General features: G+C 37.5%; 1 protein-coding gene across 8 annotated transcripts in view; it reads left to right on the forward strand.

Annotated features, from left to right (window-relative positions):
* The first annotated feature begins 1,592 nt into the window (after positions 1-1,592).
* GABRB2 (gamma-aminobutyric acid type A receptor subunit beta2) overlaps positions 1,593-26,486 on the forward strand; it is a 239,180-nt gene continuing 214,286 nt past the window's right edge. The window contains exons 1-5 of one of the 8 annotated variants that reach the window (XM_032337114.1): positions 1,593-1,763; positions 2,764-2,917; positions 4,024-4,256; positions 4,413-4,504; positions 5,526-5,593. In XM_032337114.1, coding sequence (XP_032193005.1) covers positions 4,180-4,256; positions 4,413-4,504; positions 5,526-5,593 — 237 coding nt within the window. In that variant the 5' untranslated portion in view covers positions 1,593-1,763; positions 2,764-2,917; positions 4,024-4,179. Of the gene's footprint in view, positions 1,764-2,359; positions 2,918-3,252; positions 3,367-3,810; positions 3,826-3,867; positions 3,927-4,023; positions 4,257-4,412; positions 4,505-5,525; positions 5,594-26,486 lie in introns of those variants that run through there. The other 7 variants (XM_032337115.1, XM_032337120.1, XM_032337113.1 and 4 more) reach the window with 7 other exon arrangements.

The following is a 26,486-nucleotide window of genomic DNA, read 5'->3' on the forward strand; positions in this document are numbered from 1 at the left end:
AGGACTATGTTTGCCTTTTCAACACATCATCCCCAATGTTTGTCAAATAATGTTTAACATAGAGTAGGTGCCTAATTCATATTTACCGAATAAATGAATAAATATTATAGTAAAGACTAAGGAAGGACAGATGGTGACTGGTTTTATCTGGAATTTGTGTGCTTCATACTCAGAGATGATTTTGAATTATGATCTCTTAATAATACTTACATTTTGCCTTCTTGCTATGCTTCTGGGATCATGGAGGATGTTCTCCAGCAACTAATACATCTCGATTCCAGCAGTGCCCTCCTTGCACATTATTATTCCAATTTTCACATTCTTAGGCTGTGTTATCAATTCCAGAGAGAAGTTCTCGTGTTGATTCTGCTGTACAATAAGACTCACTTTAGATATAAGTTGATCTCAGATGTTATAAGTAGTGGGAATATCTTTTTGGTTATATTATTAGTATCTTTTGGTAAGAGATATCCCTGAGATGTTACCACATAAAGAAAATATTCTTTTATTGTTTCTCTTTAGATTGCCTTTAATACATTGCCTTCTTAACCCTATCTTAGTTCCCTTGAAATGTCAGCTCCTCTCTTCTTAAGCCGGTCTATCATCATCACATTAAATTTACGTCCACTCAGTCTTTATACATTAATGTTATTAAACCTTGTTTGTTGTCCTGTCCACTCATTATGCTTTATTCATTAAAATTTGTTAATATTTGTTAACTTCATGCTAAATGCTACAAATATATTTACATCATTCTATAATCAAATGAAGAAGGTACAATTATCATTCCCATTTTTACAGAAGAATGAAATGTGGCTTAGACAGTTATACTGACCTATGGAAGTTACAAAGATACTAAGTATTCAAACTGGGATTTGAACCCAAATGAAGTTCTGCCTCCAGTTCCTTTGAAACTCACAGTTTGCATTGTGCTATTGTTTTACTTGCTGAGATGCGGTTACTTTGATTTTAACTCTTTGCCCTCGTCTCCCTTATTTTTCTGTATAAGACAAGTCTTCCAGAAGTACTTGTTTAATTGTTCACTGGGCTATTTTTATTACCAGTGGATGACAATATTTTTGGTATTGTTCTGTTAACTAAATATTCTTCTTTCAACCCAAACTGAAGGGAGGCTGGATGTGCAGAAAGTGAAACATGGATAACTAATGGTCAGAAGGAAAACCCTGTTTTGGAGTGCTTTCCAGAAAAGGACAAGTTTCCTAGGTTTTCACCAGTTAATTGCCTGGGGTTCAAACTGATTTAGGACTCCTCTGGATATAATGCTGGTAGACTAAACTTTGTTTTCTCTTGAATATATTAGCTTGTGTAAAAGATTCCCACTGTATATAAGTGTAAAAAGAGGAAAACTGGCGATTTTTCTCTGCCATGGATCTATATTTTGTCCTTGAAACTCTCACCCGAAATAATTACAGATGGGAGAGTTAAGGATTTCATCTCTCCTCTCTCTCCTTCAGTCTCCCAGTCTGCCCCTCAGCGGATTCCTTGAGCCTGGAGCCCCGCAGAACGCCAGGCTGTAGAACCGCAAGGTTTATGGCGTTGTTTTTACCTGTCTCACATTCAGAAACTCCCTTAGTGAAGGCACAGAGCTCTCTCTGCTCGCGTTCCCTCACAGGAGAGCTGTCGGATTCCCGCCTCGAAGCCCTCCTGCCTCCACCCTCGCCTAGGAGTCATTCCCCAGAGCCGCCCCAGGAAGACCCTCTGACCTAGGCGGGGTGCGGGCCAGGGAGGGAGGCGATCAAGGGGTAAATGGGTCAGGAGCTTGGCTGGGACCAGGACCCCGAGGAGTCCCGGGTGCTGCGGGGACTGTCAGCCTTCGGAGCGCCGCCGGCCCACTAAGGCGGGTACTGGCGGCGGGAGCCTCCCCTCGGTTCAGATTTGGGCCAGGCAAGCCTGGAACCTGGCGCTCCCGCTCCTCCCGGAGCCGCCGACGGGTCCGCGGGCCCCGGGAGCTCTGCGGCAGCCGAGAGCCAGCAGCCGGCATGGTCTCGGACTTAGGGGCCAAGAAGGCTGTCTAGTCTAGGTTAGGGACACTGGCTTTGGAGTTCAATTCGGGTTCCACCTCTAGCCTACTAGGTGACCTTGGCCAAGTCGCTTCGCTTCAGCGCACCAGCTTCTAAATCTATATGAGGGAACTGAGGTGATGGCTAAATCCTGGGACAGTTGTAAGAATTAATCAAGCACTCCTGGCAAGTAGTAGGCGCTCAGTTAATGGGTAGCAATGATCAGCAATAGGAGTTAGAAGCGAAAACTGCTCTGGGTCCTGAACGTAGGTTTGGGCTCTGGCTTTTCCCGTTCCTCACCGAGGAGTGGGGGAAGGGGCAGCGGCATCACCTGCCCTACATCCCCTCCTCCCTCCTCCCTCGTTCCAAGATAACTCGGGAGTACCGGGAGAGGGAGGCGTCCTGGCCTCGGGCTCCCTCACACACCCAGAACCCCCAGCCTTGTAGCCGCTGCTGGCCCCCGCGGCACGTCTCTTTCCCTCGAGCTGAGGAAACATTTCGGCCGTGAATTGAGTATCTCGCTCCCTCTCCAACCGCCGAGCTCACTCGCTGCCTCCTCCGGGTTCCGGTGGCATTGGGGAGCCGGGCAAAGGCTCGGGCGGCAGGGAAGAGGCAGCATCGGGGTCTCAGAGTGTCTCCCGGCACTGGCGAGGCGAGCGAGGGCGAGGTGGAGCGGAGAGAGAGGGAGAACGCCGGGCCCCCAGGCGTCCCTAGGCCCCTTCCTCATTTTGCTGCCTTCTAGGGACCGCTCTGATTTTTGCCATCCCGAGCCACACTCAGCCCCAGAACAGCCAGGTGTCCCTTAGCCGCCACTCGCCCTCTCCGGCTGGGACAGAGCTCCGGGGGGCACCGGCTCCGCCCGCGGCAGGAGTGGGCGGCCAGCGCAGGCCCGGGAGGTAAGTAGGCGCGGGAGGCGGGTTGGGAGAGTGCCTGCACGTGCGCGCGCCTGTGCGCGTGCTAGGAGGGGGCGTGGGGGGGGGTCCGCCCGGGGTGCCCCCCCAGGGCCACCTGCCCTTGCAGCACCGTTTCGCCGCTCCAGCCCTCTCGCCCTCGGCACCCAGGGTCTGGCTCTAGCCATCCGCGTTCCCCACGCTCACAAGTCCCATCACCCCCTCATCCAAACCCCACCCTCCCCACTAATAATTTCCCAATGCAGAATCAGACCGAAACCTGGAGAGACAGCTTTGCCTTTCTGCAACCCTCGCCTCCCCCCCACCCCACCTCCTTCTATAAATAATCCGGACTAGCGGGTCAGGCACGTCACACGGCAAGAAACCGGGACCCCGAGGTTTTCTTCTCTGGGAATAGGGGGCAAAGGGTGAGGAGGAGGAGAAAGAAACCGCTCGTGAGTAGTGAAGAAAAGCTTGCTCCTTGACTCCTAGAAGAGACCAGACATCATTTTATTCTTCCTTTCTTCTTCTTTTTCTATTTTTCCGTTTCTTTCTTATTCTCTACTCCCCTACCCGCCCCCCCCCCGCCCCAAATCCGACGGATTGCTCAGCACTTCTCCCATTGGTTTCTTTCTTCCCTCCCCCTTGGACTGCTGCACCCACCGTCCCTCCCCCCCCCCCCCCATCCTCACCGCACAACCCCCATCTCCAGCACAAATCTCGCCCCACGCAGGGGATGCTATTCGCCAGGAAATAAAGTTCAAACTACTCTCCTCTTAGGCTTGCTGATACCAGAAGTGGGCTCCCAGGCAACCCATTTCCACTAGCAGTCCACACCTGCTGTCTTTTAAATTCCCTGTCTGGTTTTGCATATTTAAGAGGAAACACACAAACACGCCCCAAAAACCCGTGAGGTACAAAACTGCCTCCAGGAACTACCAAAACTTACCAGAGGCTCTAGTTGTTTTGTCTTAACGAAAGGAAAACAAAGATTTTACTCTGGGTCCTCCTTGGGGTGACTTTCTTATATTATTCAAATATGTATATGTTATATATATATATGTATGTTTTTCCTTTTTCCCCTTTAATTTTTTTTTTTTTTTTCCCCTTAGCAAGAAAATCTGCTCGGTCCCAGGCAGCCGCCGCTGCCCCTTTGATGTTTTGGTACACCGTGCGCATGCGCCTCACATTAGAATTACTGCACTGGGCAGACTAAGTTGGATCTCCTCTCTTCAGTGAAACCCTCAATCCCATCAAAAACTAAAGGGATGTGGAGAGTCCGGAAAAAGGGCTACTTTGGGATTTGGTCATTCCCCTTAATAATCGCCGCTGTCTGTGCGCAGAGGTAAGTGTGCCCAGCATTTCTCCTTTTCATTTCACTTTGAAGGGCTCTGTCTGCATACCTCTGTGAGCAGGGATCTGTAGTGAGGATCAGATAAATGCTGAAGACGATGTGCCTGCTGCCTTATTGATGCCTGTTTATTGTCTTTTCTTTCCTTAGTGTCAATGACCCTAGTAATATGTCGCTGGTTAAAGAGACAGTGGATAGACTCCTGAAAGGCTATGACATTCGTCTGAGACCAGATTTTGGAGGTAATGGGGTTGCCTTGGAAATAAGAAACAGCCCAGCTATAGCCTAAGCTGTCTTGTGAGCTTTGTGCGCGCTGTGTCTTCCCTCTCCCTCATTGTTGGCCGCATGTGGTATAGCGAAATGTGTCTCTCCGTTACCATATCGAGAAAGTGATCCAAACTTAAGCCGATTTGTTGCTATCCAGCACTTAGATGGTCTTTCAGTGAGACCCTCTTAGAGTGTATAGGTGACTGCTGTTCTTAAGCTTCACTGCTGAAATCTTTTGCTTCACTGTCTTTGCTTCATTGAGATACAAACCTTTTAAGTTTAGCTAATTGTGTGCCCAGAGAACCTGGCTTACTGGAGGCCATCGTGAACATTTTTGAGAACAAAATGTGCAGGCAATTGGTTGAAAAGTGACATTAATCCCCTGTGCCCGCCTACTTTGGAAGAGTTCTGGCAATGGTTTAAAGTGGCTGGTATCTGGATATTATCCAGACCTGGAAGCACCACTGTGTGGGGCGGGGGTGGGGGGGATGGGGAGGGAAGGGGTTGAGGAGGGCTAAAAGGCAGGGAGGGTAAGTGGAGAAGGGCTAGGTACCTCTTGCTGCAGCCTTAGATACACTGATATGCCCATTTAATTTTGCTTTAGATTCTTCCGAAACTCAAAGAGTTAAAACCTGCGCACGGAAGGGGGGCGGGAAAGAATGAGGAGGAGGGGGTTTTAGTGCAATATATAAAAATTCCCTCAGGCTAGACTGGTTCCTCTGACTTCTGTGAGTTGTGTTTTCTCATACTGAGACATCTACATATGTAGATAGAATTGGAATCCCTCTTACAGGAGGGCACGTGTGTACACGTTCCATAGAGCATTTCCTAGAGGAGTGCCTGGCACTCCTTTTAAAAAGGAACAGAGAAGTGAAGAATATAAGGGTGAGCAGTGGGGGAGGCATTTGGGGCAGAATACCCCATGCCCAGGGAAAGCTCTTGCTGAGAATGAATGAAGTTCTCAGAAATCACGTGGCTGGCTATCTTGGTTCACAGGTCCCCCTGTGGCTGTGGGAATGAACATTGACATCGCCAGCATTGATATGGTTTCCGAAGTTAATATGGTGAGTACTGAGGTTCATGGTTTTATCTCCGCAGACTTTTATTTGGGGACAGGAAGTGGAAAGGAGCCGGTTGGTGGGGATGGTGTATGCATGAGTATATGTATGAAGTGGGGCTGAGGGCTGGGGATTTTGCTTTGAAGCCCACTGTGTTTGAGGTTTCAAAGCCATTGTTTTTTGGTCCCTAAGGATTTTTCCTACCTGGTTTGGATACCTGGGAATTGTTACAGAGCAAGTAAAATGCATCATAATTCACGTACAAAACACAGCCACATGCAGAAGATCCCTTGCAGAAGCCACATTTCTTAAGGTTTAGTGGGAAACGAGATTCATCGAGGATTTTCTGAGTTTGGGGTGGGGTCAGGAAAAGAGGGAAGGGTTTTGATTTGATATTTCACAGGGAATATAACTATAAACTAAACGGTCACAAAGAGGCTGACTAAATGACCCTGGGATACTGATGTCCACTTGTTGCTTTCAGAGATGGTTTCTTTACAGCTGATGGCAATCTCCTCCTCCTACAATTGTTTACCAGCTCTTTTAAAGTCTGCTGCCCACCAAAATAAATTACAAAAATTGGTCACCCTGTTTTCTAAAAGCAAGCTCAGACCCATGTGCCCTAGCTAGTCACTTCTTCAAGGTTTTTCACTGTATGTCCTAAGGTCGTACATTTTATGGGCAACTGCACTTTTTATTGGCTACCTTGTTGGACTTGGGGCAAATGCTAAGATAAAAAGCCTCGGTGTTCCCAACCAGGGACACTTGTGGGGGGTTTGCTTCATGCAGGAGCGCCCCCTGCTGCCTACATTGGGTCACTACAGACATACAAAACAATGACAAGTGTCCCAGATACCCCAGATTACTTGGGCTGCTACTTGTCTTTCCAGTGACTTTTCTACTCTGTGTCTTTGAAGTTTTATCCTTTGGAAAAGTCTCTCTAGAAAGGCCACACCTGAATGTAAGATGCGAGTGTTACTTTCAATCCTGAACGTACACAGAACATTTCAGAAGATCGTGTTGTGGCATGGTTCTTCCTAGAAATGAAATGAACTATTTAAATAAGAGGATGTCGTGTGTAAAGTTTTCTGCAAAAACAATTCTAAGCCAGCCATCAGGACTTGAAAGTTAAGACACTTACTAATTAGCTCAAGAGAGCCAAAGTGCTAGGTAGTGGATAGGCTCTCAACATTATGCAAATTTTCATATCTCAGAATTCAAATAGAGAGCAAGTCAAATCACCAGCCTTATCCCTATACACTCTCCAAAGACAGTTGATAATCCTGAGGTATCACAAGGTTATAAAACAACTCACGACTACTCCAGGGAATATTCAACAGTTTCAGCCATGTTTTAATGTCATGTTTGTCTTCTTATATTCTACTTATTGGTAAGGTTTTTGATATATAAGATACAAACACAGACTGAGACAGTATTGGGTGATTCAGAACTACAGATTTCCCACACGTTATGAAAATCCCCTGTTGTCTGGAGAATATGTCATCCTTGGGAAACTAATCTCTCAGATATACAAATATTCACTTTTGTGGGATTATGGAGGTCTTCCATTGGTTTAAATTTGGAGTTTTACCATAACCATTACCATTTGCCAACGAGAGTGAAGCAAAAAAAAAAAAAAAGAGTAAAGTAAAAAAATGTCCTAAAATGAGTACCTCCCAAGTCCCAAACATTTTAATCTAAATTGTGTTGCTAGAAACAGAGTGATTAGAAATCAGGTATTGTTCTGTGTCCTACATATAGACAAATTAGACTCCTTTTGATTTATGGTTTGTTTTTTTTTTTTTACATAACAACATCACAAAATGGTATTCTATGGAAAAATTAGGAAACAGAGTCCAAACAGAGTCCAAATAATGAGAAGATTAGAAGTTGCTGTGATAGGTCAACTAGGAACTTAAATGTGTTATATCACCCAAATGTTTAACTTAGATGTGTTATATCACCCAAATGTTTAGAGTAGCTTTTTTTTTTTTTTCTTAAGTTTTGTTCACCTTTTACCTGCATGCAGCATTTTGGAAAGGCATCTGAACTGGACACAATGCCAAGACCTGCTAGTCAAAATATAGACACCAGCTAAGGCAAGGTGTCATCTCTTAAAGCTATTTACTGTTGCTGAAAAATCATGGGATGTTGAAAGTGCAAAAACAAATGTCAGGTTGTAAATAGGCCAGTACTGCAGCATTAATGATTAGAACCAAGTGTCAAAAATCCCATACCAGATTCCTTTCTTAGCCTACTGCTAACACATGTAGACTTGTCCAGACGTATTTTTACTTGTTGAAAAATTAACACATTTAAATTAATCCTTCAAAGAAAAATTTTGCAGGATATTTTATTTTTAGATATGCTTATTTGATTTGAAGCAACAGATGGGAAATTTCATCACTGGTGTGTAAAAAAAAAAAAAAAAGAAGAAGAAGAAGAAGATGTTCATGGCATATTGTCCTCTGTATACAGGTTTTAAAGTATTAGTATCTTTTTGATCATTTTTAGTTCTGAAAGAATGACTGATTATTTAAATGAAACCTCAAAATTAATTAACATGCATGTTATGTTTTGTGACATGCAACCTCTAGTAATTGTAACTTCCTTTTACTATAGCAAATAGTATATTTGAGGGATAGTAGACACTGGGTCATATAGATTGTCAAAGACTCATTTGTACTGAAGGAAAAGACCCATGTCAATTTGATGCTCCTAGTAAATCACAATAATAATAATATCTGAACCAAGTCAGGAGTTTTGAATTCTCGTTCTGCTTCTGCTGCTCAGTCATCCTGAGGGAATTCAAAGACAGATGAAGCTCAATTTCCTCACCTGTTGGAGGGGAGGAATAGTCCCATTTTACTTAGTGACAATTAGAATTAATAAAACAACATATGTGAAGGTATTGATGTTCTATGAACATAACTTATGTGGAAGACGGAATAACAGGCTATCAATCAAGAAACTCTGTCTACTCTAACTGTGCGTTTAATGTACTTGGGTCAATAATTTATATTACCAGGTCTCAGTTTTCTTTATGTTTGAAATTAGGGGGGACATGTTAAATTGACTTCCTACCCACAGTTATATGTGTTGCTGGTTTGGTTTAGTGTAATAGCTCTGTTGAGTACAAAGAAGTTCCTGGAAAACTTGGAAATCCAGCATAAATGTAAGGAAAATGCAGAATTCCTAAATATCATGCAATTGTGAGTTCCTACTCATGAAGGTGAGGATGATAGCTTACTCAGGTGACTATTGGCCCAATGATAGGTCTTTGGAAGAATGCGATTTCAATTAGAATGCTCCTGAGCAGAAAGCTTGGCTTTAGAATGAAATATTTTTAGATGTCTGGGTTACATTGGCAGGAATCTTTTTGTTAAGACTCTTTGATGAAAAGTGCATTTTAAGATCCAAAATTGGCTCTGAGAATTAAGGACCGAAATAGCTTTCTCTTCATTTAAAGCAGATACTTCTCCATCTTGAAACAACACATTTGCCAACCAAAGAGTGAAGCAATATTTCACTTTTGAGGAAATAGTTCTAGTAAACACACACACAAATTACCTTTTTATGGAATGGCGAAAGAGAAAAAGTGCTGCCTTTTTTTTTTTTTAAACAGATGTTTTCTTGCATCACCAGATGCACAGTTTAAAATTCAATTCAACACAAATGCTTAGTTAGCAGCTACTATGATCCAACCATGTTAGGCCTTAGAAACAGATCAGTGAACAAGATCGATTTGTCCTCTGACCTCATGAGACTTAGCATCTAGGTGTTCACTATTCTTAATTCTTCTGCAGACTCTTACTGTACTTATATCTATCTTTTTTCTAAAACTTTTTTTTTATGAGTAGTCAACTGAGTACCTAGTGGTCTGTATCTCCCATGTGTTCCTTTGTCACTTGTTGGTTTCACCATTTGTTTGATATTTGCCATTTCAAATTGCTATATATGCTACATATTCATTCTAGCTTCCTGATTCATGTTTATAAACTGCATATAGACAGAATTACAGTGTATCTCCCCTGTGTATCTATACACAGAATTACAGTGTATAGATCTTGCTCTGTACACAATGGTTGGCTGGATGTTTGACTCCTGGTGAATGCCACAGATATTGGGTGAACTATTTGTTTTCATAACAGCAATTTTTTATTATTCACTAGAACACCATACCATATATGTGGAGAAACAGAACATAGACTCATAGGCCTCAAACTCAAGGCATTCACTGTTTAAACAATGTAGAAAGAACCACAGTGCAGGATTATAAGTGCTTTGAAGGATGAAATACACAGGGTATATTGGAATGCAGAATCAGATATTACATAGAAATTACTAGGTGAGGATGGGATTAGAGGGCTGTGGATAGATGTCCCAAGCAAAAATAATGGCACATAGAAGAAGAAGGGAAAAAAAAAAAAAAAAAAAGCACAGGAGAGATAAATGGGGTTAGGGATTTGCAAGTAGCTTTAAATGGCTGGAGTTGGGAGTGAAAGTGAGGAGGTGAGAAGAGCTGGTATGGAGATCATAGGCAGTGATCAGCCTATAAAGCCATTTATGCAGCTTGCTGAAGAGTTTAAATTTTGCTGTGAGGACTGCAGGGACCCATGAAAGGATGTGAATAGGAGAATTGCATGAACAGATTCACACTTCAGGAAGATTCTTCTGAAATACAGTTAAGCAAAATGTAAAGTTGGGAGAGAAGATGAAAGCTCATTGCAAAAATCCGGGAAGAACTGATGAATTGAGGCAGGGATATAAAAGAAAAGATTAAAAAACAGGGGCATTTACAAGGTAGAAGAAAAGGACTTGGTGAATCCCAATTTCTGATGGCACTATTTATTGGTACAGAGGACACGGAAAGAGCAGCCAAGTTGGAGATGGGGTGGGGAATTAGGCATATGGACAGACAGCGAGCTCAGCTTGGGATATGTTGACTTTTCTACAGATGTGAAATCTCCCATGGGAGATTGGAAAATACAGGGTCTAGAGCCACGTAAGAAGTCATGACTAGAGAAATGAACTTGGACATTGTCAGTTTATAAGTAGTATTTATAATAGTATGAATGGGTACAATTAAATAGGGAAAGTGACAAGACAGTGACAAATGGAGATCTGGCGAGAACTGTAATTTAAATGGAGGAATACTGAAAAGGAGTCCACAAAGATTAATAAGTATCTAAGCAGTAATCAGAGAGTTAGGAAGAGAACCTGCAGGTAAGAGTGTTTGGGAAACTCAGGTGCAAGAGAGGTTCAAAAAGAAGAAAGTGGGACACCTGGGTGGCTCAGTTGGTTAAGCCTCTGACTCTTGGTTTTGGCTCAGGTCATGATCTCAGGGTTGTGGGATAAGGCTGCCTCAGACTCCTTGTTTGCTTATTTGGCAGGGACTTTGCTTGAGATTCTCTCTCTTCTCCTTCTGCCCCTCCCCCACCCATGTTCTCAGCCTGTCTTTGTCTCTCTCAGATAAATAAATCAATCTTAACAAAAGAAGAAAGTGGTTAGCAGTATCACATGCCACAATGATCAATTGAAATAAGTTCTGAGACTTAGCTCCCAACTAGAGTAGTAACAAGAGGCCTCTGGTAAACATAGAGGAGCTTTAGTAGTTGGAAAAAATACTTTTGAAAAATTTGGATCTGAACTGAAGTAGGGAAAGAGCTAAAAAGAATGATATATAATTTGGAGACGTTTCCTTTAGAAGGGAGTAGGTTGCAGATACAATGCAAGGGATAGGTAGAGTGGCAGGACAGGAAGCTAGAGGCTTGCTTGATGGAAGACCTCTCTCTTCTCTCTGACATGGGAGACAGTCTCTGTTGAGAACAGAGGAGGTTAAAACGACTCTGGAGAATGGGTGTAGGTGGGGTTAGCTGGGACACACAGAAGGATGGCTATGAAGCATGAAGCATGGCGAAGGTTATGGCATACTTAATTCTAAACACATTATGCTTAGAAACCCTCCTACCCAACTTTTGGCAAGCATGTTACATTCTCTCCTTTTTCTTCTTCTCCTTCCCACCCTCCTGCCACTCTTCTTCTTTTGTACAGTAGCCAACATTTTTCATTATCATGATAACACTAATATAATAAAATATAGTTAATGTTTATTGAGTTCTTAACTCACGTAGCTATCCTGTTGATTTACGTTATCTCATCCAGTCTTCCTATAAAAACAGTGAGATGCTTGCAAAGGAGGAACCTGAGGCCCAGAGAGGTTAAGTGACTTGTTCAAGGTCATACAGCTAGCAAATGACTGATTTCACATTCCTTAATCTTAGCCATATGATTCTACTGCAGTTTTAAGTGTAACAAGGCCTCGTTAAAAAAAAAAAAAAAAAAAAAAAAAAAATCATTTTCATCCTTTGAAGACACCGTTTTGTTTCAGGATTTGTTTTCATTTTTTTTTTTTTTTTTTGAAACAGTGGATAGGCCAGATAAACTAATCCTTCATAAGATGATATTCCTCACTCTATCCACCTTAAAAAAAATCTTAATTTTTATTTAAGTGATTCCAAGTAGGTGCTTTATTTAGGGTATATTAAATAAAAGAAATGATCCCCATCCTTGAGAAACTAATACATTAAATTACATCTATTGTACATAATTTAAACCATGCAATAAAAGAAGATTTACATAAGATCTTGAAAAACCTAGAATATTTCTTGATTCATAATTTCTTTCATTATGAATGGGTACTGTTTTTAACTTATCTAATAATTTTCTTGTTGCTCCAAAAGAATCTGTCAGATAACCATGAAGGCCAATAAATGCCAGAAAATACTGACTGGTATGTTTAAGAAACAAACTCGGGCGCCTGGGTGGCTCTGCCTTCAGCTCAGGTCGTGATCTCAGGGTCCTGGAATCGAGCCCCGCTGAGCAGAGAGCCCGCTTCCCCCATCTCTCTGCCTGCTGCTCTGCCTGCTTATGATCTCTCCCTCTCTCTGTCAAATAAATGGACAGAATCTTAAAAAGAAAAAGAAAAAAGAAAAAAAGAAAAAAAAAAGAAACATAAACTCAGTGGTTATGCCTGTGGGTGGACACTATGTGAAAAGACCACACCCTTTCCCATATTTTTTTATTATAAAGACCTCATCTTCAATTGAACTTTTTTTCCATTGAGAACACATTTTTCTGATATCTGATTTCTGATAAGTTGCTCCAGCAAATAATTCTCTTAAAGGCGGTTTTCTTTTTTTCCCAGATCTTTCCTTCCTCCATCCCACATAGTATCAATGAGACTCATTATAAAGACTGTATCTCTAGAAGACTTGCCTATTTTTAAACATCTATGCCACTTTATATTACAGCTGATAAATGTATTTTTTTCTTGGTTGACTTTTAGGACAAATTTTTTTTTTGCTGTTACTTTATGGATACCCTGAATAATGCTCTTGCTTAACTATGACATGAAATAAAGATAGGATTATGGGCTTACTCTACAAGATACAGCAGGCAAAAGGAAGATTCTCAGGTTTCATATTATAGTGCATCATGGGTACTTCTATGTACTCCTCTCAACCCCCACTCAAATAATTAAATGGTTGTGGGAATTCCTTCAAGAATGGAAGTCAGACAAAGTGTTTTTCCTAGCTATAAGGGAGGGGCATGTGTGTATATTAATTTTGGGGAACGGCACTGATTTCTTTTGTGATCATTCTATAACAAGATTTCTTACCCTCAGCATTATTGTCACTTTGGACCAGAAACTTCTTTATTGTTAGGGGGCTGTCATGTGCCTTGTAAGATATTGAGCAACATCCTCGCCTCTACCTACTAGCTGCCAGAAGTACTTCTGCTGTTGTGAAAACCAAAAATGTCTCCAGAAATTGTTAAATGTGTCATGTAGGGTGAGGGTATTGTCCCCAGTTGAGAACCACTGGTGTAAAGAATGGTATTGTGGTTTTATCTCCAACCAAAGAGAAAAGAGAAGATTTGTGGTTGAGATTTTTCTCAATAATCTTTTGCTTAATCACTACGTACATTTATGTTTGGAGGTACATTGTGACAAAACCAATTTTAAAATGCCAGCAAACATCGAAAGCAAAAATTATCCACATCCCCATTACTTCATTAAAACTATATTCTAATTGGTCTATATTACCTTCTAGTTCTCATCTCTTTGTTTATTCATATTTGACACATTCCAGTTATTTTGTAGAGAAAATTTTATAATTTACATTTTCACTTAATACATAATGACTTATGCTTCATTAAAAAAAAAATACAGATCTCTACTACCACCTAAGTGAACTGATGTGTATTTTTCCATGATCTTATAAACATACATATAAATATACTGACATTTTATTTTTTGTTCATCCTGTATTTTTTCAAAAAGCAATTTAAAAATACATTTAATAGATTATTAGTCATAATTCTAGCTATTGATTATTTGAAAATAAACTTATTTTCTTTTACTTATGCACCATTAACAATAATAAACAAATCAGATATAAAATAGAGAACTGGATTTAAATAGCATATAAATGGAAAATTTAAAAAATTTTTAAATCAACTTGACTCATGTTTACACGGCTATTCTTTACTCTGTTTCTATTCTGATATTACTTAGTTTTTCCAAAATCAACTTACATTTTCCAGATGACAAAAACACTTAAAACAGTTAAAAGAAGAATAAGAGGAAGGATGGTTATGAGTTTTTAAAAGACACAAACATAATATATTTTTTTAAGTATTTACTTATTTATTTATTTTTCTGTGTGTGTGAGAGAGAGAGACAAAGAAAGAGAGAGAAGGAGCATGAGCAGGGGGGAGCAGCAGAGGGAGAGGGAGAAGCAGTCTCCCTGATGAGCAGAGAGCCTGGCGTGGGATGGAATCCCAAAACCCCAGGATCATGACCTGAGCTGAAGGCAAACACTTAACTGGCTGAGCAACCCAGGTGCCCACAAACACGAGATTTATATGTTGCTTCTAGTTGTGCATTTTATTTACAAAATACACATTTTATTAAACAAGGAGAGAAATTGGTTTATATTATCCTGTTCCTATTTATACGGAAAAATATAGGAATGTCTTCAGCCCATTGCTCTTGCTGGTGCTCATTTTAACATTCTATCGGCATTTTTATTGCCAAGTCTCATTTTTCCTTGCTCTATAATTTGGCACTTACCACCCACTTACTTGCCAAGAGGTCTTAACTTAGAAGTAATTGGCAATTGAAGATAAAATAACTTCTCTCCTAACACAATAGCAACAATTAGTGAGTTTTAAAGGTGAACCTACATATATTTTAGAAAAGTGATACACAAAAGTAAGCCGTAGAAGATCAGAGATGCATTGACAGTATCTACAACAATGCCTGACAATAGGTGCTCAACAGATATGGATTGGATGAATTTGTTGAAGCAGTAATTAAAGGACTACAGGACATCAAGCTACAAGGAAATATTATTGAGTGCTAACTTAAGTAGCACTCTGTTAATTCAACTGGATTGTGAAAGGACGTGAAATGGTTCTTACACAGGGTCTAAGTAAGTCTAGAGTCAAAAAACCTTAATCTTACTGCCTGGAGAGGAAGGTGAGGATAGATGGAAAAAAGAATATTTCAGATGGTGGGAGAAGAGAGTAGTGTGTCTTCCAGGGAGAAGAATCAAAATAAAAATTTGAGAACCAAATTTTTACAGTGATTCTTGGACTTCCCTATGCAGTAGAATCATCTGAATCTAGTATTCATATTCTATTTTTAGGTCCATATCCAGAGTCTGACTCAGTAGGACTGGGATGAGGTTCAGGAATCGGCATGCTTAAAAGCTTTCTATGTGACTGACACAGGTGCTATCTGAAGGGCACTGTTTGAGGAACACTAATTTTATAGTGAAGTTGGAAGCTAATATAATCACTAATTAAAGGAATTTTACAACAACTGACTGGCCTCTAGTTATAATGTGGGTTTTGCAACAATAAAGAGCTAAATGGTCAGAGCGGGTGGGATTTGTAGAAGAAGACGTCATGAAGTAGACAGTTGAACTAAACAAACAAGATCAGTGCGATTTGAATAGATGGAAAATAAGAACAGTTCTGTGGGAAAGGGTAATAGGGTATAGACAACATGAAGAAAGTTATTGTATGTTAGCAATAATAATATTACAAAAATATAAATTCAGGGTGTAAATGGCTATCTCATTTAATGTTCACAAAAACGCTATGAGCTAGATAATTGTATTATCACTTTCTTTTACAAATGCAGAAACCAAGAACTAGTCAGATTTTACAGTTAATGTGAGTGGATTGGAATAGTAGGGTGCAGTGTAGGGTATGAATATGCAGGGTATGAACACATAAGGTGAGGCTTAATTGCACAGGACCTTGGCAGCTATGCAGAAGAGACTGGAAATTCTTGAGTCGGTGCTCTGACTTGATGAGAGAATCTGAAGCATTTTCACAAAGAGAGGAGTAGAAGACAGGTGATGCTAAAGGAAGTATGAAGATGTTGAAAAACATTTTCTAACTCTGGCTTTTATTTTTATGAAATGTCCTTTGGAGCTACCATACCAGTTTTATTGAACCAGATGATGAAAATATTTAGAAAGAACAAAAGTTGAAACAAAGGTTTTGAAATGAGGGAGGGATAAACACCTATCACAATATTTGATACTATGAGTAAATTAATAATAGCTCCATCAATTATTTAGTTTTAAGATGTCTGAAAAAAATCAGAAATACTTATATTTTAATATACATTTCAGGGTAATATGATTTAGCTATTCTTTGGTTAGAAAGGTAGCTATTTAATTGGAGACTAGTAATACTAGTATTGCACATTTTCAAATAGAGACAATCCCACTGAATAGCTTCCTGTAAATTATTTATGGATGCCTCATTATTAATCTGGAAGTATGCTTAATCCTAAGGCCTCAGTGATTAAGCATCTTGAGATTGCTCCTCTAAAGATCAATAATTCAGTGCCTAATTGGTACAAGACCATCGAATCAAAAACATTTTTAAAATGTTTATAGACTTTTCCATGAAGTTTTTAAAATTAAATAGGTAGTTTTTAAAAGCCATGATTCGCTCAGTTATTTTATTTTTTATTTTGAATAGAAATGATGATTCCTCATGAGAATTTAATCCATCTACTTGGCTTTATTTATCTATCCACTAATATATAATGTACACTACCAAACATACTAGAAGTAGGCATTTATTTTTAAGATTTCAATTAATTAATAATTTACGAGAGAGAGCACAAAGAGGAAGGAAGAGGAAAGAGGAAAGACTCTCAGGCAGACTCCATGCTGAGCACAGAAAGCCTGAAGCTGAGCTCCACCCCACCACCTGAGAGGTCTTGACCTGAGCCAAAACCAAGAGTTGGACGCTTAACCCACTGGGCCACCCAAATGTCCCTCAAAATAGAGATTTAAAGAGGATTTAATAAAATACATACGAAGTTATATTTTTGTCTCGTGCTCTCTGGGTTAGGTTTTTCATTTTCCATGAAAATAGAAATAGAGTCAATCATAATGGAAATTAAAGGCTGTTTTATTCTGCATTATTATTCTGCTAAGAGGAAGTATTGGATAGTATGGCTTGTAATATATGTAATTCAAAGGTGACCTTTTTGTGGAAACAGACCCATTTATTCCTACCTTCTAATTTCTAAAGCATCAACATCAGGCAAGTAGTGTTTTAGAGAGTGTGCTGTTTATCTCTCCCAGAATGAAGCCTTTGTTTTATTTTATTTTATTTTTTAAAAATTGTTGTACCAGAGTTTTCCCATCTGAGAGACCACCAAGGAGCTGACACAGATGCAGTCAAACAGGGGTTTATTCGATAAGCTTAAGCTTGGGCCCAAGTATACCCGACACAGTGGAGTAGGGACTTGGGCCCCGAGCTTAGTTAGGGCAGGAGTATTTATGGGTTCCTGTTATTAAAGCAGGGTGGGGGTTTCTGGAACCAAAGCAGGGTGGGGGAACGTTCAGCCCGCGGGCACAGGGGTCTGAGATGGCTGCCGGAGCTAAGATGGCTGTACTTATGCTAAGGCTAAACCTGAGGTGGGATGGCCTTGATTTTTCTCGGCCTCCACAAAAATATTTTATTTATTTATTTGACAGACAGAGATCACAAGTAGGCAGAGAGCAGGCAGAGAGAGAGGAGGAAGCAGGCTCCTTGCTGAGCAGAGAGCCCAATGTGGGGCTCCATCCCAGGACCCTGAGATCATGGCCTGAGCTGAAGGCAGAGGCTTAATCCACTGAGGCACCCAGGTGCCCCAAAGCCTTTGTTTTAAAATAATTATTGAATCTTTCTGCTACTTCGGACTATACGTTAACTGGATTTCACAAAAGGCAGTATAGTTACACAGTTAACTTTTAAACAATTCTGCATAGATAATCTTTAAAAATTGTCCATTTTTTAAGGGTGTTAATATTTCTTCAACTGTAGATTTCTCAAGAAACATTTTTTAACATTAATCTTTAAAGAAATGACTTATAGGCCATTTTAAGGAATATCATAAAACAAGCAAAGATATAAAGCGTTTTAAATACAAGTGAGTAGGTGCCAATTATTGGGTTGTAAAAATCTAATCACCATTCTGTAAATTTACCACTGTTGAATATATTGTGCTCCAAAAAAATGAAATTTAAGTACTTTATCTGTTTGCTTTCTTTGACCTACAGAGAAACTTCAAGACTTATTTTGTAAATACATATTTCTATTTCTTTTTCCAAATCAATGCTTGAGTTAATAGACTGAAGATCTCTTGAAGCATTCTCCCATCCATCAGTTGTGTAAACCATTCCTCTTTCAAGCACTGTTAAACCAACACTCTCTTTTGACACTGGTGGGGTGATCTATTAGGCTGTGTAAATTTGCATCTGGCTTTTGTGTTGGAAGAATGCGTTTAAGTGTTTACTTGAATCACATTGACTGTATGGCAAACCATTTTTCTAACTGAATTCATCAGGGAATGATACCGTTGTTACTCTGAAAGTCATAATATTTTAAGTACTTGCCAAATTTACAGGTGAAAGATCTGTAGAATTACAGAGCATATGAAAAACACAACTTATCTCATTTCCTTCAGATTTTTTGGATGCTTTATTTTAAACTTTAGGTGTTGGAGGGCAAGTTCTCTTCCATAAGAAATTTGAATAAGAGCATTTTGCCAATTGCTTTTTTTTTAAACACTACGAAGTAATATTTTCTGACAAATATATTATTTTCTGGTTACACAGAAAGATCTACTCTCACTTTCATATCTTAATTGCACATTTTCTAATAGACGAGAGAATTCTTCCTCTCTGTTTAATGAATCAGCTTTGAGAGCCACATTTTAAAATGGCTTTATTTATTAGTTTACCAAACAGACTCTGATCATCATCACCACCCCTTAGGTGGAAATTTGTTTTTAATGGAACGTTCTTAGGTTACTTGAGTCCCCAAGTGGCAATGCTATAGATGTGTTCTAGTTTTAAAATTGCAGATTTGGACAAAATGTCTCTTAATTAAAAAGAGCAACAATCCTGGAGCTCTGGGTTTTCTATTTTGTTGTTGCTGTTGTTGTGCCTAGTGTAATCATGGCAGGAATAAAATCTGAGTAAATCAAATGCTACTTAAGTCTTTGAGCTTTAAAGAGAGAGAGAGAGAGAAAGAGAGAGAGAGATCCAGAGAAGGAGATGAAAAGAGGGCTAGACATATGTGCTCCTCTTCTTGAAGAGTGTGTAGTGTGTTTTCAGTAGTTGAGAAATAGCACCTGGGTGTTCGTTCAATCCTTAAGTGGCTGCTGGCTCAGGTCAGGTCATCATCCCAAGGTCCTGGGATCCAGCCCTGCATTGTGCTCCCTGCTCAGTGGGAAGTATGCTTCTCCCTCTCCCACTCCCCCTGCTTGTGTTCCCTCTCTCGCTGTGTCTCTCTCTCTGTCAAATAAATAAAATCTTTAAAAAATATATAGTTGAGAAATAGCAGAAGGCCTTTATTACATAGTTGCTGTGTCCTGTTTAGTATAAATGAATATTTACATATGTAAAGTATGCAACAAAGATGTAGCATGTAAGAATGTATATATAATTAAGGACCGTCTTTTTGAATTTTCATGATATGAAATCAGTGATATCAAAGTGCATGTGGATTCTCTGTTCTTTTAAGCATTTGGTAGTTAATAAATATTTTAATTTAAAAAGGTCAGTAAAAAACAGGAGTTGAAAAATTGCAGTATGTCTTCAACATGTAACTGGGATATATTTATTTTGATTAATGACCCTACTAAAAGTCACTACCATTTCTTGAGAAACCTTAATTTTTAAATGTTTTCACATTTAATTCTCAAGAATTCTATAAAATAAGAAGTATTATCATATTTTACAGATGGATAAACTGTGTTTTAGTAGATTTTTGTGAGTTAGAGCCCAATAGGACCAAGACAATACAGCCCTCCTTATGTTATAGCTGAAAATGTGCTGGAACTGGAATTTGAGCCTGATTTGTTCCCTATCCCATTTATTTTGTTTTGTTTTGTTTTTTTTTTTTTTTTCTGAAGTTAAAGGAAAAAGAAGTTGAAAAACTGAATGGGCCTGCTTCTATCATAATCTCCCTGGATGATCATTAATAGTCCGTATTCCAGATTCCCAGATGACTTTTGGGAAACCTACAAAAATGAAGTAAATAGAACATAAGGAATAAAATCCGTAATACACAAAAGTAGGCAGTCTAATTCATTGAGAGATCAATTAAATTAGTAATTTTCACTATGTCAGCATCATTAGAGTTTGTGGGTAAATTGAAGATTATTATTTACCTTCTTCTTGGATATTAAAGATCATCATTCATCACTGGAGAATGAATTCAATTCTTGCTTGAAACAAAAATCTACTTGACAAAAGGATATGGTAATCTTGAGAATTAAGAACAAAATTAGATTTTGATTAAATTTTATGACTTTTAGAACCAAGAAAATATCAGTCTTTGATATCTTAACTTATTATTTTAATGAGTTAGTACCTATCTCAGGATCTGAGCATCTCAGAATATTTAGTAAAATGATGATTAGCATTTGTATGAAATAATAATTGTGTTGTATTTCAAAGTCAATCTAAAAGACTTCAGTTTGAATACATTTGTGTTCTTCAAGGTTGAGAAAAACAGGTGGCTTAAAATGTTTCTAATTTCTTTTTTTCTACTTTATCAAATATACAACGGGGTTGATAAAAATTAAGAATAAAATTAAGTTGCATATATTTTATATATCTAATTTTATACACACACACATATATGTGTGTGTGTATATATGTGTGTGTGTATATATATATATATATAATTATTAAGTTCTAGATTTCTTTTGAAAGTAAGCAATCCTTGGGCTAAAATATGCTATTGCATTTTTTAAGAGATTATTTCTATAGTTATTATGAAAAACTCAGTACTTATATCAAAAGCAGTGACTAGGAAGTTCTGGATTTGTTCTGAATTTGTCACTGATGATAAAACCTCCTATAGAATTCTTGTTCAGTTTCTGTATTTGCAAATCAAGGAAATCAAGGAAACCAAATAAAAGGTATAAAGTAACTTCCAGCTGTTTGTTATGTTCATTTTGCAAAGTGGACAAATTTGTTATACAATTTTCTTAATATTCTCCCATTTTTAAAAAAATATTTTCCCTTTTTAACTTGAATTGTTTCATTACTTGTTTCTGTCCATTATAGAAAAATTAGTAAATTATAATTAAAAGTGAAGATGCCTATTAGTGTCATCACCTAGCTATAAATACTGCCAGCAAAATGGTCACTGAAACTCCAGACTTCTTGAGATGTACATAAAATAGAATCAGATAGTATCAGACATCATGTTATATTGTTTCTGCCCCTAATAGTTTGTGATCATCTTTTGATGACATCTAAAATTTTTGTACAACATAGTACGCATGGGTTGCTGAATTTCACTGATTTTATTAAATCAATCCTATTGATAGACATTATGATTATTTGGGGGATTTTTAACTATTGTATATGAAACTATATTAAACCATCACATGTGGTCATATTTGATGCCATTGTAAAAGTATCTCCTCTGGTAAATTCTTAGAAATGAGATTACTGGAAGCCAGAGCTTGTAGATTTTAGGTACTGCTACGTATAACAAAACTGAGCTTCCTTTAGGTGCTAATTTAGGTTCACAACACCAGTGTATGAGAGTTCCATGTGCACATACTTAGACCATTCCTGGGTCTCTCCCTCTGTGTGTTCATTCTTTCTACCTTTGCCAACCTAATAGGTGACACTGGTACCTTGACTAATTAATTTTTTTTTTCAAAATAACTATTTCTACTGTTTTTTTAATAGGTTGTATTTCTTCTCTGAATTGATTTTCCTGTCATTTATTGATATCTTTTTTTCCTATTAGAGAATTCATTTTTTCTTATTGACTTATTGGAACTTCTTATATATTAAGGGTATTAACATTTTCTTACACATTATAAACATACCTCCTTATGGAATCACTTTGTGAATAATATATTTTAGTATCCAGAAGATTTATATTCATATTTACTAAGATACATTGTGGTTTTTGGTCTTCATTTTCAGACTTTGAAAAGTCTTGTTTACCCCAAGATTTGAAAGGAATGTTCAAATGATCTTTCAGTATCTTATGTGATTTTTCATTTCAATATTTTATGTAAATATTGACTCCATTTAAAATGTGTTTTCAGATAAGTTCTGAAATGGGACTATCCATAGGATGGATAGATAGATAGATAGCTGGATACCTAGTTGTGACAGTAAAATTTAATGAAATAATCTGTTCTTGCCCTAGAATTTGAAATGTTGTTTTTATCATATAGGAAATCTCATATGTCCTTAGGTCTATGTTTTTACTTGGTAATTTGCATTATTAATGTTTTTTCTCTTTTTGTGATGGCATCATGTGGTTTTAATTATTCTTAATTAATTAAATATTTAAGATTATTTAAAATTAAATAAATTAAATAAACCTTAAATATCAAGGCAAATCTCCCCTCATTATGTTTCTATTTATACTTAAACACTGAAGTAGGGTTTTTTTTGACACTGAGATAGTTATACTTTCATACAATCTTTATATTTTGGCAAGTTAAAAAAATGCAACCAATATTTTTGTTGTACTTGCTTTGAAATTTGGAAGAAAATTTACTTCTCAACAATACTGATTTCTTTCTAATGAAAAACCTACTGTGTCTCACCATTTGAATACATTCTATTATGTCCATCAGTAAAGTTTTATAGTTTTTTACATGTCTTACACATTTCTTGTTAAATTTATTCTCATAGGCCTTCTATAATTCTTATTAAATTTATTCTTCAATACTTTACAGTTTTTATGGTTATTGTGAATAGGATTTTTATATCCAATGATTATTTTTGATCCTTGGCCAAAAGAATAAATGCCATATAGCCATCTGAGAAAGGTGTTTTTATCTTTACAACTCAGAGTACCATTTTTATTTCAGTTTATGCATAAGGTGTCTTAAGTGTCACTAACCTGTTTGAAATGTGTGTGTGTGTGTGTGTGTGTGTGTGTGTGTGTGTGTGTGTAGAGTGGGGGGAAATATATGTATATGTATATATTTTGGTTGTATATATATATATATGTGGGGAGAGAGAGGGAGAGAGAAACATTATGTACTTTTTTTGCAGTTTATTATTCACAGCCACATAAACATTTAAAATGATTGTTTTATTTCAATTTCAATCTCCAACATAGGATTCACTTACTTGTCCCCATAAAACCAAGACGAATTACCACTGAAGGCATAGTCTTAAAGATTCCTTCTCTTCCTTTAAATTGAGGCTAAATCTAAAATTTAGATTTAAAGCAGAATTCTCTGCTTCTTATATCGCATTTTTATCTTGCATGTTATGAACCATATGAAAATAAGAAAGCTTTTTTGATGTAGTAGGCCAAATCATCATCACATGCTACATTTAAGCTCTGGTATCATTACTTGAAGTATGGATGATTTAATTACAGATAGTTGAAAGGGGTATATTTTATATCTAGAGCAGTTACAAACAGAGGGAAAAAACAATGTAATTGACAGAATATGTGAATACTGCTACAAATACCTGTTTCAGAGTATAGACTTCTCTGGATTTAATAATAAACCTATTCATGACCTTTATCAACAGACTTGATCACCAAAGATTGAGGACGATAAAGGCTCCCCCATTATGGTAGTCTAAATTCATAAATAATTTGATCATTTTAAATACATTGACTAAAGAGTTTTCATCCTTCAGCTAAGAATGGTTTAATTGTGCATGAAGTTTGAGATCTCTAGAAAATATCCCAATAGATGTTACAGAAGTTTAGGGAAAGCGTTAGAACATCATATACATTTTAGGGGATTTTAGTGACTCCTTAGTTGAATTGTAACTTTTGTATTGGTTAAATTAGAAGCTCCTTTAAGGAAAAGCAAAAGCTCAGATGGAGGAGAAAAGGCTTTCTATGAACTAGGCCAGTATCGTCAGTATAATATAGTGTTTGGCCCTCATATACATACACACACACATACATACATATATAAAATTAAGTATAAGTTTTTTTCTGTTTAATAAAAAATTACCAGTTTCTGGGTGAGTTATTTATAAAGTTTTTTTTTTTTAAGATTTTATTTATTTATTTGACAGAGAGAGAGAGATCACAAGTAGGCAGAGAGGTAGGCAGAGAGAGAGGGGGAAGCAGGTTCCCTGCTGAGCAGAGAGCCCAATGCGGGGCTCTATCCAGGACCCTGAGATCATGACCTGAGCCGAAGGCAGAGGCTTAACCACTGAGCCACCCAGGTGCCCTTCTGGGTGAGTTATTTAACATTGGAAAACTTAAATTAGATGCATGAGTAGATGGGGATATAATATGGAATAATAATGCCACATGCATAAGTTGGAAAAGATGGTATATCTTTGTACAGGAAAATGTGTTACTTCTAATTAAATAGCAAACTGAGAGAGAAATTCCATGCTATTTTCCATGAATTCAAATGTATGTTTTTCCTTGCACAATGTCTATACTGGATGAATGTTTTTTAATATTAAAGTATTGGTGTGTACACATTAATGACTTTAGACTTCTGACTGATGTATCAAGGAAAGCTTGATCTTTTGACAACTGTTGTTTTGGTTCTGTTTATTTTCATAAAAAATATAGTTACAGTACTATAGTTACAGTACTATCATAAATAGAATTTTTGCACAATTGAAAGGGAATTTCAAAAAAATTTATAGATTTATTTTCCCTTCTAAAAGATAATTATAAAATTTATCTTCAAAGATAGATTATAGAATATTTTATTTTTTAACCTGGATTTTAGTGAGATGTGCTTTTGATAATCATGCTCATCTTTATTCAGCTAGTGTTGGCCAAAAGATTGTTGATATTTTTGAGCAAGGGTCAACCAAATATGGCCAAAATTTGCCTATTTTTATAAGTAAACTTATATTGGAATGCACTCAAGCCCATTAGGTTACAATATTATCCATATCAGCTTTTGCACTTTAAAGGCAGAATTGAGTAGTTCCAACAGAGACCATAGGGCCTACAAAGTCTTCAAAATATTTACTCTGTGGTCATTATAGAAGAAAAGATTCTGACTTGTGTTATAGAGCAGTTAGTATAGAATGAATATAAAATACTCTGGGTATATAAACCAGAAGAGGAAGCACATATAATTGCACATCATTGTTCTTGCTTATATATCTGCTTGGACTTTACTTGAATGAGAGAAGTTTCAAAATAAATAAGAATGTATTGAAAAATGTGATTTCACACAAAAGCACACTTTTGTTACCTGGGATATGGAAAGCACAAAAAGGAAAACCTCTTTAGTATTAAAATTAGGAAAATTATAGAAAATAATGTGAAGCTCTTTGTCTCATACTACTTATTTTTAGATTTGCTCCTTAATATCATAGATAGATTTTAAAAAATGAATGATAGTAACTTACATTGAGGTTTGCTCTATAGCAATTGTGAATTTGTGTAACCTAAAAAATGTATGGATGTTTCTTAGAAGATTAACATATTAATATAAGAATTAAAATCAAGAGGATCTTTTCTACTCCTAGTTCTTAACAGTTTCTCTCTATTGAGAGATAATCCCATAGCCCATTAAACTATGCTTCATGAAGTCAGGACCATTTCTGTTTTTTTGACTATTTTAACTACTGCCAGATCTAGCTCAAAATGGTCTGACTCATGGAAATTACCTAAGAAGTCATTTAAATTAGTGATAGAATAATCTATAATCCCTTTTATTAGTGCTTTTTGTTCCTAAGAGGTTATAGCACAGCAAAATCATAGTTTTGTTCAGAAATTTTTATCATAGCTCACTTTCAATCTGCAGTTTTTATTCAAGAATGTTTTGGTTGATTTTCAGAATTTGTTCAGGAAGTCATTGTACAGAGCTGTCACAATAGTCCTACAGTTATGTAAGGATCTGCATATCAATGGTGGTGACAATTGAATCCACAGAACTCAAAGGGTTCCCAACCTGACATCTTTAGACAGTTCTCCTTCCTTTCTGAAGTTTGTGTGCTGGAATTATGGATGGAATTAAAACTAAATCCAAGAGCAGAGCTAAATAGGAGTACCAGATTGTACCTAAAAAAAGAGGTATAGTTGTTGTGACTTAACAGCTAATAAATATGCCATCATATTTCAGATGTAAGAAAAGCAGGGATTTCAGCAATGAACTAATTTAGCCTACCAGACAAAGAAAGCTTTAAGCTCAGTCCTTGAAACTGTTTATTAATGTTGAAAGTCTTTGAAATTGGCTAAAATGTATTTAAAGAACAGAATTAAACAATCTGCTTTTTTTGCTTGATTAGAACTAAATATATTTGTTAGTTATGTCTCCAACTACAGGAAGAAATCATTTTCTTAAGACTGATAAAGGCAGTTTTACTTATGA

Source organism: Mustela erminea, chromosome 3 (assembly GCF_009829155.1).
Source record: "Mustela erminea isolate mMusErm1 chromosome 3, mMusErm1.Pri, whole genome shotgun sequence".
NCBI lineage: Eukaryota > Metazoa > Chordata > Mammalia > Carnivora > Mustelidae > Mustela > Mustela erminea.